General features: G+C 38.4%; 1 protein-coding gene across 2 annotated transcripts; it reads right to left on the reverse strand.

Moving 5' to 3' along the window:
- Positions 1-51: 51 nt before the first annotated feature.
- On the reverse strand, positions 52-15133 carry bves (blood vessel epicardial substance). Of its 2 annotated transcripts, none has more exons than XM_017708227.2 (8): positions 14987-15133; positions 14127-14359; positions 12064-12188; positions 9437-9624; positions 8437-8545; positions 8085-8252; positions 6626-6767; positions 52-3492 (listed from the first exon to the last, which is right to left on the reverse strand). In XM_017708227.2, exons 2-8 carry the CDS (start codon positions 14341-14343, stop codon positions 3365-3367), a joined length of 1077 nt encoding a protein of 358 aa, XP_017563716.1. In that variant the 5' UTR covers positions 14344-14359; positions 14987-15133; the 3' UTR covers positions 52-3364. The 2 variants fall into 2 exon arrangements, with proteins under 2 accessions (XP_017563716.1, XP_017563717.1); XM_017708228.2 differs by lacking the exon at positions 52-3492 and adding an exon at positions 6256-6285.
- Positions 15134-16745: the final 1612 nt, after the last annotated feature.

Genomic DNA, 16745 nt, shown 5'->3' on the forward strand with positions numbered 1-16745 from the left:
CCAGCACAATTTTAGACGATACTATCAGAACATAATACGTGAGCTTACAAATCAAGTAAATTGTTTATTAGTTATGCTAAATCAAACATTTTAGACAGCTGAGGGATCTGAACGATATTTAACTGACCAATTTGAGTAGACAGGAAGAAGTAATGTGATTTTCATGAGTGACTAAAGCTGTGATCAATTCTTAGGCTTAAATATGATAAATGTGAGTGTGAGCAAATGTATAAATGACAACAGTTTTTTTTTTTTTTTTAAAAAGCATTGATTATTCAGTTAGCTGTTTGATTAAAGGGGGGTGGGGGTACATGTAAGACTACATAATGTGATGGTGTACCTTTTTATTTCCAGTCTCTAGGTCATTTGTTTTTTCCTGGGAACATATTTGAGTGCACATGATTTTTTTTTAAATCCCTACAGTGTTCAAAAACAATATTTGTCTCATGCTGATGTATTTTTGTTTGTTGTATTTGCTCTAGCCCAGGGGTGCCCCTTTTTGGCTTGGGGGGCCAGAGTACAATGTTTGTGGCAGACTGAGGGCAAAAAAGAAAAACAAAGATAGCTGGGTTCAAATAGGGTTTTTAAAAATATATTTTATAACATTAAACAGTACTTTGTTGCTTAACTACTGTATACTTTTTGCAATAAGGTACTTTTGTTGCAAAAATACAATTTTAAAAGGAAAAAAAGAATTTGATAAGTTAGGTGAGCAGGAAAGCTCACCCTTTGGCCTCCTTTAAGGCCTGACTATGTTTGTTCTATGTACCACATTATTTGTAAGTCGCTTTGGATAAAAGCATCTGCTAAATGTAAATGTAAATTTCTGGCCAAATCAAACTTCTTCACGGCCCAACTTTGGCTTGCCAGCCCCACTTTAGGCAGCCCCACTTTAGAGCAGTTATGGCACTTAATTCATTCATACAATTTATTTATAAAGATCTTACCTACATTTAAACATCTAAGTCTTACATGTACTCTCTTAAAAGGTGTGGTTATATTGTTAAAATCTTTTAAAAACTTTTCTTTCTTTGTTATTTTTTCCTACATGCAGCTATTGAATTGTACGTTGTATGTGTGTATGTTTATGCATTTGTATATTCCCTGTGGCTCCATAATCAAACGTAAGCCAAGCTGAATCCCTGACTGTTATTAAGCCATGTACACATGATTGAACAAAAGATTCTTAGTGAGAACAATTTCTCTCAGGGATGTATTTACCAAAAACTAAAAATGTTATCCTTTAATTTGCTGTTAGACAGAGTTTATTCCTAAACAGGCTTATTTTATAGTGTTTATCTATATACATATCTGTATAGGTGTTATACAATTATGTTGGAGTTCTGAGTTTAGGCAATATTTCTAGGACTGAAAAAAACACTCTAGTACTGGATCTGCAGTTTGAAAAGTTCAGTGCCTCCTAGTGGACATGGAGGACGTTCTTCTGAGTACTGTGGTGGTGATGTGGTCATGCTGAATTTTTTTTTTTTTTTTTTGGTCAGTTTACAGTAAATCCTACCTCACTTGATTTGTTTAACTCGGTCATGATGTCAGATTACTGCTCAAAAGAGGGATCATTGCCTTTGACAAATTATGTTTTAGAAGAGCATAGTAACAGACATTAAAGACTTACTGTGACATGCCTGTAACTTAATTTGCAATATGACGTAGCTACAACTAGCTATGCACATATCCTGATATATGAATGCAGACTGAATATCAGATGTTTACAGTGTTTATCCTAAAGCCAGTCAGGCTCTGTCAAAACAAGAACTTAGCCACTGCAGGAGTGCCTCTGATTCAGAAATCAGAAAATGGCATTTATACATAATGTACTCTTCAGTGGGTGCATTTCAAAAGCTGTTTTGGTGATTCTGAATGGGACAAAATAATGTTGAGACATGTTCTTGTCTCTCTATCTTTGATGTTTTTCTCTTTTCACTTTTATCATAATCTAAAGTTGACTCTTGCCTGTCTTCCTGTGAGCCGCTTCATAGCTGTAGGACTCAATCAGCTGTAACCACATTGATATTTGATGATAAACAAGCCAGACATTTCTCTCTCTCTGATCTGAAAGACTGTTGTATTGGACAGCAGAAGTTGTCTCCTTGCAGCAATTAGAAATAGTCTAAACCACTGATCATTTTTCAGTATAAACTAAAATATTTTGAGTTGTAAATATTCTTTTGCAAGAAAAAAAAAAAAAAAATTGAATGAACCGGAGGCCAAACACTGATAGAAACTGATGACTGTTATTTTTTTGTTGTTGTTTTGTATTTTTTTAAAAACCAAAGAATTTAATAGCCATTTTGGTGTTCTGTTATCGCTATGTGAGCTTTAATTTCTTAATGTCAGTTAAATGTGAACGAAGCACTGGTTTACTTGGGTTTGTTTTTTTACACTTTCTAATGACGACTACAAGATTTTCAAAGGTTTTGCTGGGACTATAGTGTTCTATGTGTACGTTTACTGTCATAATTGTCTTGATTGTGATGGTTATTTTACCTCAGTCCCATTCATTTCTGTTTGGATGAACATGCTTGAAGGTCATTAAATTCATTACAAACACGGATGAACCTCAGGAACTGTTCAATAGTGTATGGTCTTTTCTTGCACTCGGAATATAACTGCATTTTAAGGCTTTCTTTGGGGGGGCACTGAAATAAGAGTTTGCAACTTGCATTGGCAAAACGAACCTGATTGTGATATGATTGTTGCCACAGGGCCTGACATTTAATCTAAAAAAATGTTAGTTATGTGCAGCCTTCACCAACCATTAATGCATTACTACAATTACAGCACAGTTGTCATGATCTATGACCATGTCCATAAAAAAGTCATCTTGTGAAATTATACAGATATAAATAAGCCTATTTGAAATTGCACAGTACAGTGAATGACAGAATACATGGCCATTATATTAATCTACATTGTGTCAATATGGCAGTATCTAAATATTAACAGCATAGACATGCACACACAAATAAAACATCTTTAAAGGAATAAAGATCTGCCACCCACAGGCAAAATAAAACTCTAAAAACACAGATATTGCTTTTACACTTGCAATCAGAGATGATATTTTTCATGGTTATACAAGTGGAAATAATCTAAATACTTATTTCAGATATAGTTTTGACTAGACAGTATGAGTATTTTTAGACAATCCTCTTAAAAAGCACAACACAGGCCTTGAATTTATCTGTAATGAAAACCGGCCATAAGGAGATACAATCCAGATTTTGTGACCTAAATATCTGCAGGGATGCACTGTATACTGTTTATATTCCATGTTCCAGAATAGATGGGGTGGTATTTTAGAGCAAACAGTCCACTAATATGTCACTTGAGGAAGGGTGTAATGCTACACCTCCTCTGGAGTTTTGGGGCCGGGTTGGGAGGCAGGAGGTGAGTCAGCTTCAAAAACATCATCTTCCATTGCTTCTTCAATCGGCTTCATAGTCGTAGAGGCCTTGCTGATTGTTTTTTGTTCTGAAAAATTAGAGATTTGCTGTGAAAAAAAACGTACCATGCATATGCTTCTCAAAATTACAACTGAATTGTGTTATATCAAACACATGCAGTCACATTAATCAATCCGAGTGACATTTATCTAAAAATACACTCTTATTGTATTGTATCAAGGTGTCTGAGAAACACTAGAAGTGAGGTTTTTTGGGGAGGTGGTGTGGAGGTGTTCTTCAAAGCAATATGAATTCAATTGAGAGGTAATTTAATCAGGATGTTGATGTAGTGTATATATTTTTCCAGATATTGCAGTATGTTCTTTGAAGGGTGTTCAGTGTTCTCTGGTTGAAGAGACCACTGTCATGGACTAAGTATTTCACAGTAACAGTAGTTTTCACAGCTGTTTTAAAGATATACGTTAAATACCTTACAGATACCGCAGTAGACACTAGAGCTAACAACAGCATTACCATGGTATTAACCTCACAGCAGGTCCCAATATCAACTCTTATTTTTACATTTGTGTGTGTCTGTGTGCTGACATCTTGACTGCTATCAGATGTTCTGACACATAAATGCCTGTAAATATTGCAAGCTGTTCTTTAACCATGTCACATTGAGAGTTCCTAAATGTATTTTTAATACATCAAAATTGCAATATGGTATACTGTCCAATTGCAAATATTGTTAGCAGAAAATCGGTAAAGACTAGAGCTAGGTATCTTTACCTTTCTCCAATACTGTTGAGTATTACAGATGCTGTTCAATACCAAATATTAATATCTAAGTAGTCTGTCTTAACAACATCATGCCAATGAGCATGCTTGTTCCAAAATCTTGACTGATGAACATTAATAAGTACAAATGCAAACAGTAGCAGCATCTCCTAAATACCCCCACTACACACACTTCAAAATTCAACACTACTGGGTACCATGCTGTGACTAGTGCTTTTGTAATGTTCTAAAAAAAGAACTTACGTTATTTCTTTATCTATACTTTTCATTTGTTTTTGTTATGTACACTGAGATATGTTCTAGTAATATGTATAGTAGAATTCCACAAAAGATCCCCTGTAGGGCCACTTGCACTTTTATTGTGAAATAGATTTCAAATTTGGAATAATAATACGTAATACTGTCTCATATAATAAAGACTGAACAACACTTTGCATTACAATGCCAATATCCTACACTTTAATTTCATTTCATTTATAAAGTTTGTGTAATTTTATGTAACAGTCAAAATTAATTTTTCTTAGACCAAAATTCATTTTTCTTAGGATCTTCCAACCGTACTGTATTTCAAAGAATAGAACAGGACATTTTTGTTACTGTGGCTCCCTGATTAATTTAAATGTGCTTTATTCTGATTGACTGTCCTGTATTATGTTTCATTCAAAACGCAATCCGGGCCAAAACATCAACATTTCTATCAAAAAATTTTGAATGATACCCAGCCCCAGTGCAGGTGTTTATATACACTTTGAAAAATACACAATATGGCCAAAAGTATGCATGCAGATTAGTGAATTCAGGTGTTTCAGCTACACCCTTTGCTTAAAGATGGATAGAATCAAGCATATAACCTTGCAATCTTCATAGACAAACACTGGCAGTCGAATATGTAATACTGAAGAGCTCTTTAAGCATGGCACTGTCATAGGAGGCCAACTTTGCCAGAATTCAGTTTGCCAAATTGCTATCCTGCTAGATCTGCCTCTGTCAACTGTAAGTGCTATTAATGTGAAATGTAAGCATCTTGCACAATAAGCACAATCATGAAGCAGCAGACCACGCAAACACACAGAGCAGGATGTATTTACATAGATTTCCAGATGTCACTACAGAGCTCCAAACTGCCTCTGGAAGCTACACCAGCAAAAGAACTGTGTGACAGGGACTTAATGAATTGGGCTCCTCCCACTTGAGGCTGGAGCAGTAGAAACATGTCTGGAGTGATAAATCACGCTTTATTATCTGGCAGTCTGATGGATGAATCTGAGTTTGGTTTTGCCTCCAACTTTGTGGCAACAGTTTAGGAAAGGTCCTTTGCTGTTCCAGCAAGGCTGTGCTCCTGTGCACAAAGCAAGGTCCATAACGACATAGTTTGAGGAGCTTGGTGTGAAATAACTCCAGTTGTCTACACAGAGCCCTGACCTCAAATCCACCAAACACTTTTGGGGTGAACTGGAACATCGATTGTGAGACAGGCCTTCTTGTCCAACATCAGTGTCTGACCTCACAAATGCTCGTTCAACTGAATGAGCACAAAGTCCTACTGACGCTCTCCAAAATTTTGTAAAAAGCCTTCCCATAAGAAAGCTACTAAAGCCACAAAGGGGGGACAACCCTATATTAATGCTCATGTTTTTAGAATAGGATGTCCAACAATGGTTGCAATGTATAGGCATCCACATGCTTTTGGCCATATAATGTATCTATATACCCTAATTTTGACCTCTGTTATAGATGCAATTCTTCCAAATGTTTGAAGCAGTCTTGAATTGGTTATAGTGTAAACACTTATGGAAACATGTTTATGCGATTCTGTGTAATGGGTTTCTGGCTTGCAGAATTTTGCACAAAACATGTCCATTTTGATGTTAATGTTGAACGTATGTAACAGGTCAGGTTATGAGAGGAGTCACGCTATCAGAACACTGAGAGAACGTTAGGAATTCATATGAAAAGTCATTCAGTGATTTGGTTATATTTAAAAGTCATGTTTGGGATGATTTGGGGTTGGGGAGAGAAAATGACAGTGAGAGAATATAAAACATCTTACACCCCCATCAGGCGCGATCTGAGGTCACAGCTAGAGGAGGGACAGGAGGAAATCATATCAGAGAAACACTGACACAGTAATATGAGCTCATATGGAAGGAGTAGAGAAGCAGACATTTAGTTTATGGTAATGGACCAAACCGGAAGAGATGATTGGTAGGGTGGAAATGAGGCGGTTATATGAATGCAGACAGAAATTCATCTCTGTGTATAGTAGAGAGGGACAATCAGAGACAGACAGGAAAGTAGAAGGTTTGACAACATAATGTTGAACTGGGCCCTTTTTTATAAAGAACCACAGATCACACGCATGCACAGTTAGTAAGTTGTAGTTACAGTTGCTCAGTAGCATGGGAGCTAGTGAGACTTACGCAGCGATGAACCACCTGATCCCCCTCTCAGAATCTGATTAAGCACGTCATCTGTGTCGCTGGTGCTGGCCATGCTGTTCCTCATCTGCATCATGGACAGCTGGGAGCACAGACTCGGCTGCCTCTCCATCTTCTTTACAGCCTGAGATTCAGTCATCATCATCAACACAATCATCATCATGGTTATAATCACTGCCATCGTCTACATCCATCTCATGCCCATCAATAGTGTCATGATGATCATAGTTTGTGGCACATAAACATCATCGTCATACAAAAAGAAATGTACTGTAGACTGGGGAGAGTGGAGTGATCAAGGTCTATGCAGAGATATTTTGGGGAGCAGAGGAAAAAAGGCCAACCTGAAAGTGAATTATATTTACTTTAGTGAATATTGCAACCAATCTTATCGAGAGAGAGAGGGAGAGAGGGAGAGTGTGTAATCCTGTTTCAGAGGAAACCAAACATAGTGTTAAGGGTTTTCCCAAAGCAGCCACAAATACTAGCTTTACTCTCTAAACAGACATTTCAATTCCAATCCCCAGTCTACAAGGCTGTAACATTACCCACCATGCTATTTTACTGCTGTAAACCTCGGAGTCTCTTTAAGAGCACCACAGAGCCTACCATAAATCCTTGTTTTTTTAACATAACAAAAACTTGATTTAGCAAGTCATTAGTGCCCCTTACTGTCGCTTGTTTGTTTGTTGTTCAAAATGATCACTTCACGCTTTCCTAAATATATTTTCTGATGCTTCGCCGACGTTTGGATCCGCGACATCCTCACTTAGAAATGGTCATATATAAGAAAACTGTCATATACACAGACTAAGAGGCCCTCTCAACCCCAGTCCCTCCATGAATTTGGTCCTGTATTGGAGGGAAGGAAACAAAAATTGATCTAAAATCGAACTTTTTTGTGTCATATAAGAGTTAATGCATGCTTTTGAGTCACGCAAGTGTTGTGAGTCAAAACCAGATTTACATTTGGATGATCCACATTTACTAATACATGTATAAGTTATAAAAAAAATCATAAAAACTAGCACAGCACTGGCTACAGGTTATAGAGAGGGTGAGTGAGTTCAATCAAGACACTGAGGGCAAAAAAAATTAAACATTTTGTGTTCCCTCGCAAACTTGGCTGATGGATGTGGAGAGTTACTTTTCAGGGTTCAGTAATCTGCTCTTTATGGCACAGCACTTTACTTAAGTTATATGTTTTCTGTTGTTCTGATTGTTCTGTTTATTATTTATTTTTTGTTTTAGTGTTCTCTGGTCTATATTTCTAATAAACACAGTGCTAGTTTTTCAGCGCTATCCTCTTGCTGACGATTCTGATAAGGTTTGCATTGTTTTTACCTTTCATTCACCATGAATTGATTTGTATGCTAGCTTGTATGAGCACAGCTTGATTTACAATTATATTTCATGATCATATGGCTCATCAGGATCTTACCTTGTCACTAAGCGTGGGGTCGTTAAGGGAGTACAGCTTGTTGGTGATGTCTTTACCGATGAGATATCGGAACACTTCGTTCAGAAATGAGTCAGACTCCAGAAAGTAAGTCAGCCTCTCTCTAGACCAGCACAGAAACTTGCAATTCTCCTCAGCTGTGATTGTCACCTGGATAAAGTGTTCCACATCACCAAACATGTTTCCAAACCTGTTTTTAAATCTTCAAATGCAGTAACCCTGTCAATATGACCAGTAGTGGCACTATATCCTCTCATGAAAGTAATACTGCTCTGAACTGTGCCAAATGTGTATGTGTATGCTACAAGTAATTAAATCTTCAGTTTTTTCTTACCTGGAACTTTTCTCCTCTGTTCATCTGTGTTGACCTGAACTCCGGGGAGTCGATGAAGGCATTGGTGTAAATATTGTGAAGGAAATGGCCGCGATATGACACCTTCATTCTACAACAAACCCAGGGACTTGGTCAGGAAATGTAAAAACATTGTTGAAAAGTCACAGTATACAGTACTGTGCACAAGTTTTGGGCACATGGGGAAATTATATTTAAAAGGTCATTTATCTGGGCAGTAAGTGTTTCTTTGCTCAGAAAACAATATTACAATAAATACAAATAATATTAAAACAATCAGTGGTGTTTTCATGATTTCAGCCCAGTATTATTTGTAGTTATCACCATCCGCCTGGTTTGACTTGATCAATAGTTTATTTAATTAAATAGGTGTGCAGCTGTTGCAATTTAACAAATCTGTGTAACGGCTGGGGCCGTCAAGGAGAAATCTGGAACCAAATCTGTGCTCTTCTCATTAGCTTATATCACCTCTTTTTTATGAAAATTCTTCTTACATTTTACTGCATTGATATTTGTTTGACTGTATTCTAATGTTCCAATGTGTTTGTACAAGCCAGAACACACGTATTGCTTAAATAAATGGTTTTAAACTATATGCTTAGTTGCCTAGACTTTTATAAAGTAGGTATGAAAATCTGCTAAAAGTAAAATCTAAGCAAACAAAAATATTTAGAATGCAAGAAATTTAATATTTCATCTGCACAAAATGAACTGTCCTTAAAGCACTTTGCAGATAAGATTAATACATTTAGCCTATTTCTAGACATTTTAACATTTTATGAGTGAAATTATCTTACCACGCTGACAGAACAGTAGAATTGTAACGAATGTTTAATGTCTGTCAGGAGTATAAGGCAGTCGTATGTGCTAAGTATGAAAATTGATCTAATAAAGATATATAAACTTTATTGATAATATTCAAGACATTTAACCTGTTAATCTGCTATTTTTACAATGACAGTGCTCGTTGTGAGTCACATACTTTCCCTTCAGGAGAATGCTGAGGCGCTCATCCACTGAGGTCTTATCCTCAGCAGCGTACACTTGGCCTTTCTTAAGGGTCTGGATGGTGCAAAACTGACCAGTCAGCCTCTGGAACAGAGCTTCACGCACATGCAGTGGCTCGAACATCCGCTTATACACTGACCTCAGCTCACGGTCTATCTTAATCTGAGGTTAAACAAAACAAAAAAAAAAGTACATCAGCACTGATTTGAGTATGAAATGAAATGTCATTAAACACATATCCAAAAAGACATTTGTTTTAAATATCTTTGCATCCATAAAGCATCAGAGGAGGGAGCAGTAGAGTGTGAAGGACACAGAGAGCCATGCCTGAAGTAACGTCCCAGCGGTCTGTTCTGTCCTGGTTTTACAAAGTGCTAGAGCACAAAGATTAGCCTCAGTTTTCAGGTGACAGTATAACTTATTTCTGGTAAAGTGAAATGAGGCCTGAACATGTTGGATGGTTATTGTTTTTTTCTGTTTTCCTAGCATCTAAAATAACCAAATAAGTCTGTCACCGTAATATTAGGTACTTCTCTTACATAATGTTGTACACCATTTCAATAATTTGGTGCTGTTTTAGGATGTACATCATGGTAAACAATTCAAGTCTATTAACGATGCTTTACAGAGAATACAAAAAAATACACTACAAAACAAATGTTCCCTTCGGTGTAATCATGATAGAAGAAAATGGAATAAAACATACAAATAAAAAATAACTGGTCAGGTTTTTAAGACCATCTTTTAGCATACAGTACCAGCACCCAAGAGGCACAAGTTCATTAAAGCAACAAAATATAATATATTCACTGTATTAAATTCTAATTCTGCCTTCCGCCCAATGACCGCTGGTATAGGCTCCAGCAGCTTGGAAAATGTGTGTGTGTGTGTGTGTGTGTGTATTAAATTCTAAAATGACTATGGTATGTCATCAGAGATTAAGGAAACATACTGGCTTCTCTGACAACAGTGCTACAGCCAGTATGTTCTCGCTTGTATTTTCTGTTCCGGAGTATAAAGTCTGTTTGTGTTTTTGCCTGTGATCCTGCCCACTGCCCATTTCCCAGTACCATTTCAACACCCTGGGTTGCCAGATATGAAATAAACTGGCAGACAAACACAGCATGCTTCAGCCATGGAAGCAAGCAAACATACTGGATCCTGACCTAAAAAAGCCTGTGCATCCTTCATAAAAGCTCCATGACCAGAGACGTACTAAAATGCGAGTAAATACTGATGATTTATTTGATAGACGGAGACGGCGTAGAGCCCAGAAGGACTTCATGATGCTGGACTTTCAGACGCTGGATTTTAAAATGCTGAGTTTCCTAATTTTCTCCTGAACAGGTAAGCACAGAGCTTCTACTAAAGATAGCTAACCTTAACTAATTTATCACGGCTACTAGTAGCGATGGTCATTTTAAGCTATTTCAGCATTCGAGGTTAATGCTGTCAAAGTTTAGTGTTGAGCTTGTTTGTGTAGGTTCAGTGTCCTCGGCCTGACAACCCCTGTGGGCTTTGAGCCTGGGGAGGAGAGGGTGGGGACTGCAGTACCCAATTTAACCACATGTATTACATATTGCTCTTTAACCTTCATTAATGCAAACAATATTTGGTAGCACCATAAAGTATTTTAAAAATAACTTTGAGCAGTTTAGCCCAGCACTACTGTCTGAATACTTCTGTACATACAGTGTGTGCTCTTAGAAACAACATAAGATGTAACCTTATTCTCTATGTGTTTTAAACACACTGTGATGAATGTCAGGTTATGTAGTAAGTCCACACTTCACTGGTAATCTACAGGCAGAACTTACAGGATAAGAATTTAATTTTTTATATAAGTGACAGAATAATTTATGTTGATAAAAAGCGACTGAATTACAAAATGAGAGATGTAAGCTGCAGCAATGAGATATTTCTATGTTCACTTCATTAAACACTGGGTACTCAGGTGATAATCATTTTTACATTTCTCAAGTATAGTATTGTTTTGGCATCGAGCATTGTGATACTACCCTTGAATCGGTATTGAAGTCAAAATTCAGGTATCATGACAATTCTATTTCCAAAGCTGACTGTGAACACCAATCACATTTCACTCTGCCCAACTACACACTGAAATTTCTCCAGATCCAAACATCCCTGCAGAGCTGAAGACAGCTGGAATAAGGAGGGTGTCAGGCTGCATGGTGGGAGCAGAGAAACAGTAACTAAACTGGGTGGCCCCAAGGCTTCAGACATGAGACTCTCTGGAGCTAATAGGGATGCAGTGGTCTCATTCTGTCAGCCAGTGATCTGTAGCTTGGCTTAAACAATAACCTTTGGCTCCCAGAAGAACTATTTTTTTCTGCATTTCCTTTAAAAAAATCAAATAATGCATTCTAATAATTTGTTCTTGTCATTTATTTAAGCCTTGTATTATTTCTGAGTTTGTTCCAACCTTTTCATCTACAACTCTTTCTGTGAATACAAAATATGAAAATATGCTTCCAACTCATTCTATCTCTAAAATAGCAAATAAAGAGCCAAGGTCCCACTTCTGTTCTGAAATTACACTTCACGCTGTACAATAACTGTACCTGAAAAATCAGTACTCACAGGCCTACGCTTGTACACCAAGAAGAAGAAATGCATGAAGTTGACGAGGAGGAAGACTGCATTCCATACCAATACATCCAAGGTACATCTGTACAGAGTTGCCCAGGTTATAAACAGGCAGCACCCTGTAAAAATAAAAAGAAAACATTTCTACTGAATTTTGCAGTCTTAAGAAATATTGCAATCAGACAGAACATAATGCAATTTCCATAGCACTGTGGAGCACTTCTGATTAAGGGGTTAATTCAGTTCATTATGAAATAGCACTGTTTCAGACTTTATCATAATACTTCACATTTAATGCAGTCTGATTTGCAGTGAGGCCGTTTAAACACCAGGAAGGTTGAACATCTTACTTAACACAGCAGGGCTGCAGTCACTTAACTCTTTTTGAAAAGCACAGCATTTGAGCAAAAATGGAAAGCTCTGATCCAAATTCAGATCCACAAGTTCACAACTACATGTGCCTACGACAACCAAATAGACACAATTGTTTTGTTTACATACATGAAATGGGCCATTATGTTCATGAAAAAGTCTGTAGTACACACACACACACACACACACACACACACACACATTCTAAGCCGATTATCCTTCTGGGTCGAGGGGGGAGCTGGAGCCTATCCAGCAGTCATTGAGTAGAAGGCAGGATACACCCTGGACAGGTCACCAGTCCATCACAGGGAAGACAGACAGACAGACAGACAGACAGACATACACATTCACACATACACTCACACCTAGGGTAATCTAGAGTGTCCAACTGGCCTGACTGAATGTCTTTGGACTGTGGGAGTAAACCAGATTATCCGGAGGAAACCCATGCAGACATGAGACATGGGAGAACATGAAAACTCCACACAGAAAGGACCCCACTTGCCAGGGCAGGGAATCGAACACAGGCTCTCCTTGCTGTGAGGTGGCAGCACTACCTGCTGTGTCTTCATGGAAATAAAGCTATCAAATCAAGCAATTAAAACATCCTTTTAATTTACAAATTACATTAACTTACAGATCTGTAAAATTTCCATATATTGTAATAGGAATCTGCAGTGCACCAAATCCATTTAAGTGAAATCACTGCAGATGACCATTAATCTTAAAGGGCCAATTTTCATTTGATGTTGTCTTTTCAAAACATACTATTAACTTCCCAGTCTGTTCAATTGATATATGGAAACTAAGAAACAAAAACAGCCTATTTTGAATTAATTGTTTTTGTGATGTCATGAAAAGCTAACTCATTTTCACATTTTTGACTATTCTGCCTACATTTATTTAGCTGTGTGCTTACACACTGAAGTTATAAGGACTGTTTCAAGCCAGACTGCTTTCTGAATGAAGCACAGCACAAGGCAGCCAATCAGAACAGAGGTCATTTATACATCAGTCTTAAACACACAGTAACAAAAACAACCTGAACTAACCAAGTGGTTGGTTAGAGTAGTGGGTAACACCTCTGCCTTCTATGCTGTAGACTGGGGTTCAATCCCCACCTGGGTAAGCACCCTACACTACACCAATAAGAGTCCTTGGGCAAGACTCCTAACACCACCTTTGCCTACTTGTGTAAAGAATGATCAAACTGTAAGTCGCTCTGGATATGAGCATCAGCCAAAATGCCGTAAATGAACCTGTTTAACTATATATCACTAGATTTCCCAAATAAATTGCATTATCACAGTATCAGATAATCTTTAAGTTTCATTAATAATGTTAATGACCCCGTGCTTTCTGAGCATTGGTATTCTGTGTCAGTAGAATTTTCATAAACCTGACAAAGTTTGTTTTGATTGAACAGTTTGGTTCTGTTCTCGCTCTTCTGAAAGAAAACCAACTGAAGCCTTAAACAGTACTGCAAATGTTAAGCAGACAGAAATTAGATTTCTATAGAGCAAATGTACTATTGAGTTTTGTGTATTTTGAAAATGATACATTGTCATCTATCACCCAGCACTACACTGACTAAACCTGAGAGATTGTTCCAAGGGCATGTCAACAAATCATCACTCAGATACAGTTTTTGTGTGTAGTGGCCAGCAGAGGGCGTTCAGTCTGACCTGTCATCAGTAGAAGCCTCAGGAGGATCATGTGCAGGCCCACAGTGGTAGGAATAAGAAGGCCCACTAGTAAACTCAGGTTGCCGAGGTGGAAGAGCAGGTGATGGGCTTTCTCCCACTCTTGACACGTTGTAACATTTGATGCCACGGTCATACTCGAGTCCAGTGGGGCCAGGGTCGTGTAGAAAAAGGTGTTTCTATCTGATGTGGCTGACATTTTGAGGGGCAGCAAGCTGCATAGAAATGAACATAAGATAAGTGAGAGAACGGTCACTGATCTAGAAATAAATCTGAAACAGGTCCCATGAAACCTAGAATATACAGCGGTCTGTATATTTCTGTATTCATGCTCTTACAGGGTACATGCTCTTGGTGGCACTCCCACACAAGCCAAATCAGTGCGCCTACAAATGTGCAGATAAATAATATAATCCAGGCAGGATAAATCCGTTTGAATGTTGATATTCAGGTTTTACATTTGATTTTCTTCTCATTTATATCAAGCTGGAACAGTAAGGTTAAGCACCCTAGCACGGCTGAAGCACAGATTCTAAGGTGGCAAAGGGGTAAATCGAGCTCTGAGCTGAAAGAGTGAAATGCAGTAAAATGCTGCTGCTTGCAATTTGAAAGCAACTCAAACGCCAGCAAGTCAGAGATATACTTCAGTTTGAAGACTTAACATGCGATCTTAAAGCGATTAAAATAAACTCCTGCCGGGGAAGCACGGCGGTCTTCTCCTCATCTACTCCCCTTGTGGACTACAGTGAACTTTCCCTTTCAACTTTTAGCTTCGTCTTCCACACTGAAATGCTGAAAACCAGACCAGACCAAAACAGAGCAAACAGACAAAACACACTTACCAGATTCGCTACTGAGCTGAAACGCTGTCTGTCGATTAAGACAGAGAAAAAAGTGGTAGACGCGCTGCGGCTGCGTGAGTGGGATCTAGTGGGGGGCTGCACAGTGTGAGTAGCGCATTCCTGCGAGCTGACAGGCATCGACTAAAATGGGCAAGAAGCGCAGCGACACTCGTCAACAGCGCCTCGCCGGTCTCTCCTGCAGTAACTACACACGCCGGTAGGGGGAGACTTCCGTCAGAGAAAACTGGGGGAAGGTGAACTCTTGTGGTCATTCTTCTTGTGGCTCAAGCATATTGTGGCATATGTGAAAGGAATACGCGGGAAACATTGCGCTTTAGAAGCAAGTACTTTATTATTGAACCGACATCAAGAGAAAACCACCGCTCAGCACTGCAACGGTCGAGATACCGGGCAGGCCACTTCTAGCCCGATAGGCCCTGACACTGCACTGACTTTCCCACAGCCCAGCACAGAGTAGCACAAGCAACACGTCTTTAAGCTAAAAACTCATTTATACATTAAATGCCGTGTCTGAAATGGTCTGTACCCTACATTACAAAATCTGGATCACTATACAGAACATTATACAACAGATAGATCCGACCTTACAATCCGATTGGTTGAGAAGCGTTCTGACTGTGCGGGTGTTTGTGATGACAGCACGGCTTTATCACACCATAACTGTATCACTCCGCCTACGCGTTGCTAAGTAACCAGTGACGCAACGACAAGCTTTATGCATACCAATCTGTAGCTAGTTGTTTTGTATTTGTGCTTATACAAAACGAGAAATGAATGCATGACTTTTCCAGAGAAGTTGTAGATAGGAGAATTACCACTCTGTAAGGGGCAGTGCTGAACAACTGCTTAAACATTTAATATAAAATAATGCATTAATTTCCTGAACTCAGAGTAAAAGGAAACATTTTACATTTATTTGATCTAGCTTTTGAACAGACAATGAGCTGCTCCGTCGCCAACCACTCAGCACTCAGTAGCAGTAATGCTGGTGTCCTGGGGCCGTATTACAGAAACTTCTTAAGTCTGAAATCTTACCATGACAACTTTGGCTAGGACTGAACTTAGGACAGAAGCCATTACAAAATAATCTTACTCCAGATAAGAAAACAATATTACAGAAACATCCTAACTAGACAAAATTTCCTAAATTCTGTCCTAACTTTAAGACAATCCCAGAGATTGCCTTAACTCCTGTTTTACCCGCCTGTTTCTATTGTTTTGTGCAGTTACAGGCAGCATAGTTCACTACAGCTAACAAAGACGTTACATTTATCTACATTGAAAACGGTGCTTTGACTTTGAGCTTTTTTCCAACAGCATTTTAAAAAGCCCATGCTGCATACGCTCCACTGTCCCCCCTTCTTACCGTAAACTCGTCAGAAACAATATTACAGTGATGGTGGTAAATAATGAAGAGACAGAGCTGAACGTATGTTATCAGGAGGAATAACTTTAGCACGGTCGGCCAAAGCATTTGGGAAATGAAACTGAAACTGGAGAGCAGCGAGGCTCTGATGAACAACAGATAGCGCAGTCACAATATTCCTAACTTTCAGTTTGCTACACTTTAGATTTAGTAACAGGTTTTCATCATTTACGGTAGCTAATGTTTGCTGTGTGGCTAGCTAACTTGATTACCCGTTTACATCTCAGCCGTGTGCATATGGTCAGCGGCGTGTTGCTAAGATACAGAGAGTGGCAGCCACAGCTGAAAACAAATGTTTAAAACAAACTCTGT

This window comes from Pygocentrus nattereri, chromosome 3 (assembly GCF_015220715.1).
Source record: "Pygocentrus nattereri isolate fPygNat1 chromosome 3, fPygNat1.pri, whole genome shotgun sequence".
Lineage (NCBI taxonomy): Eukaryota > Metazoa > Chordata > Actinopteri > Characiformes > Serrasalmidae > Pygocentrus > Pygocentrus nattereri.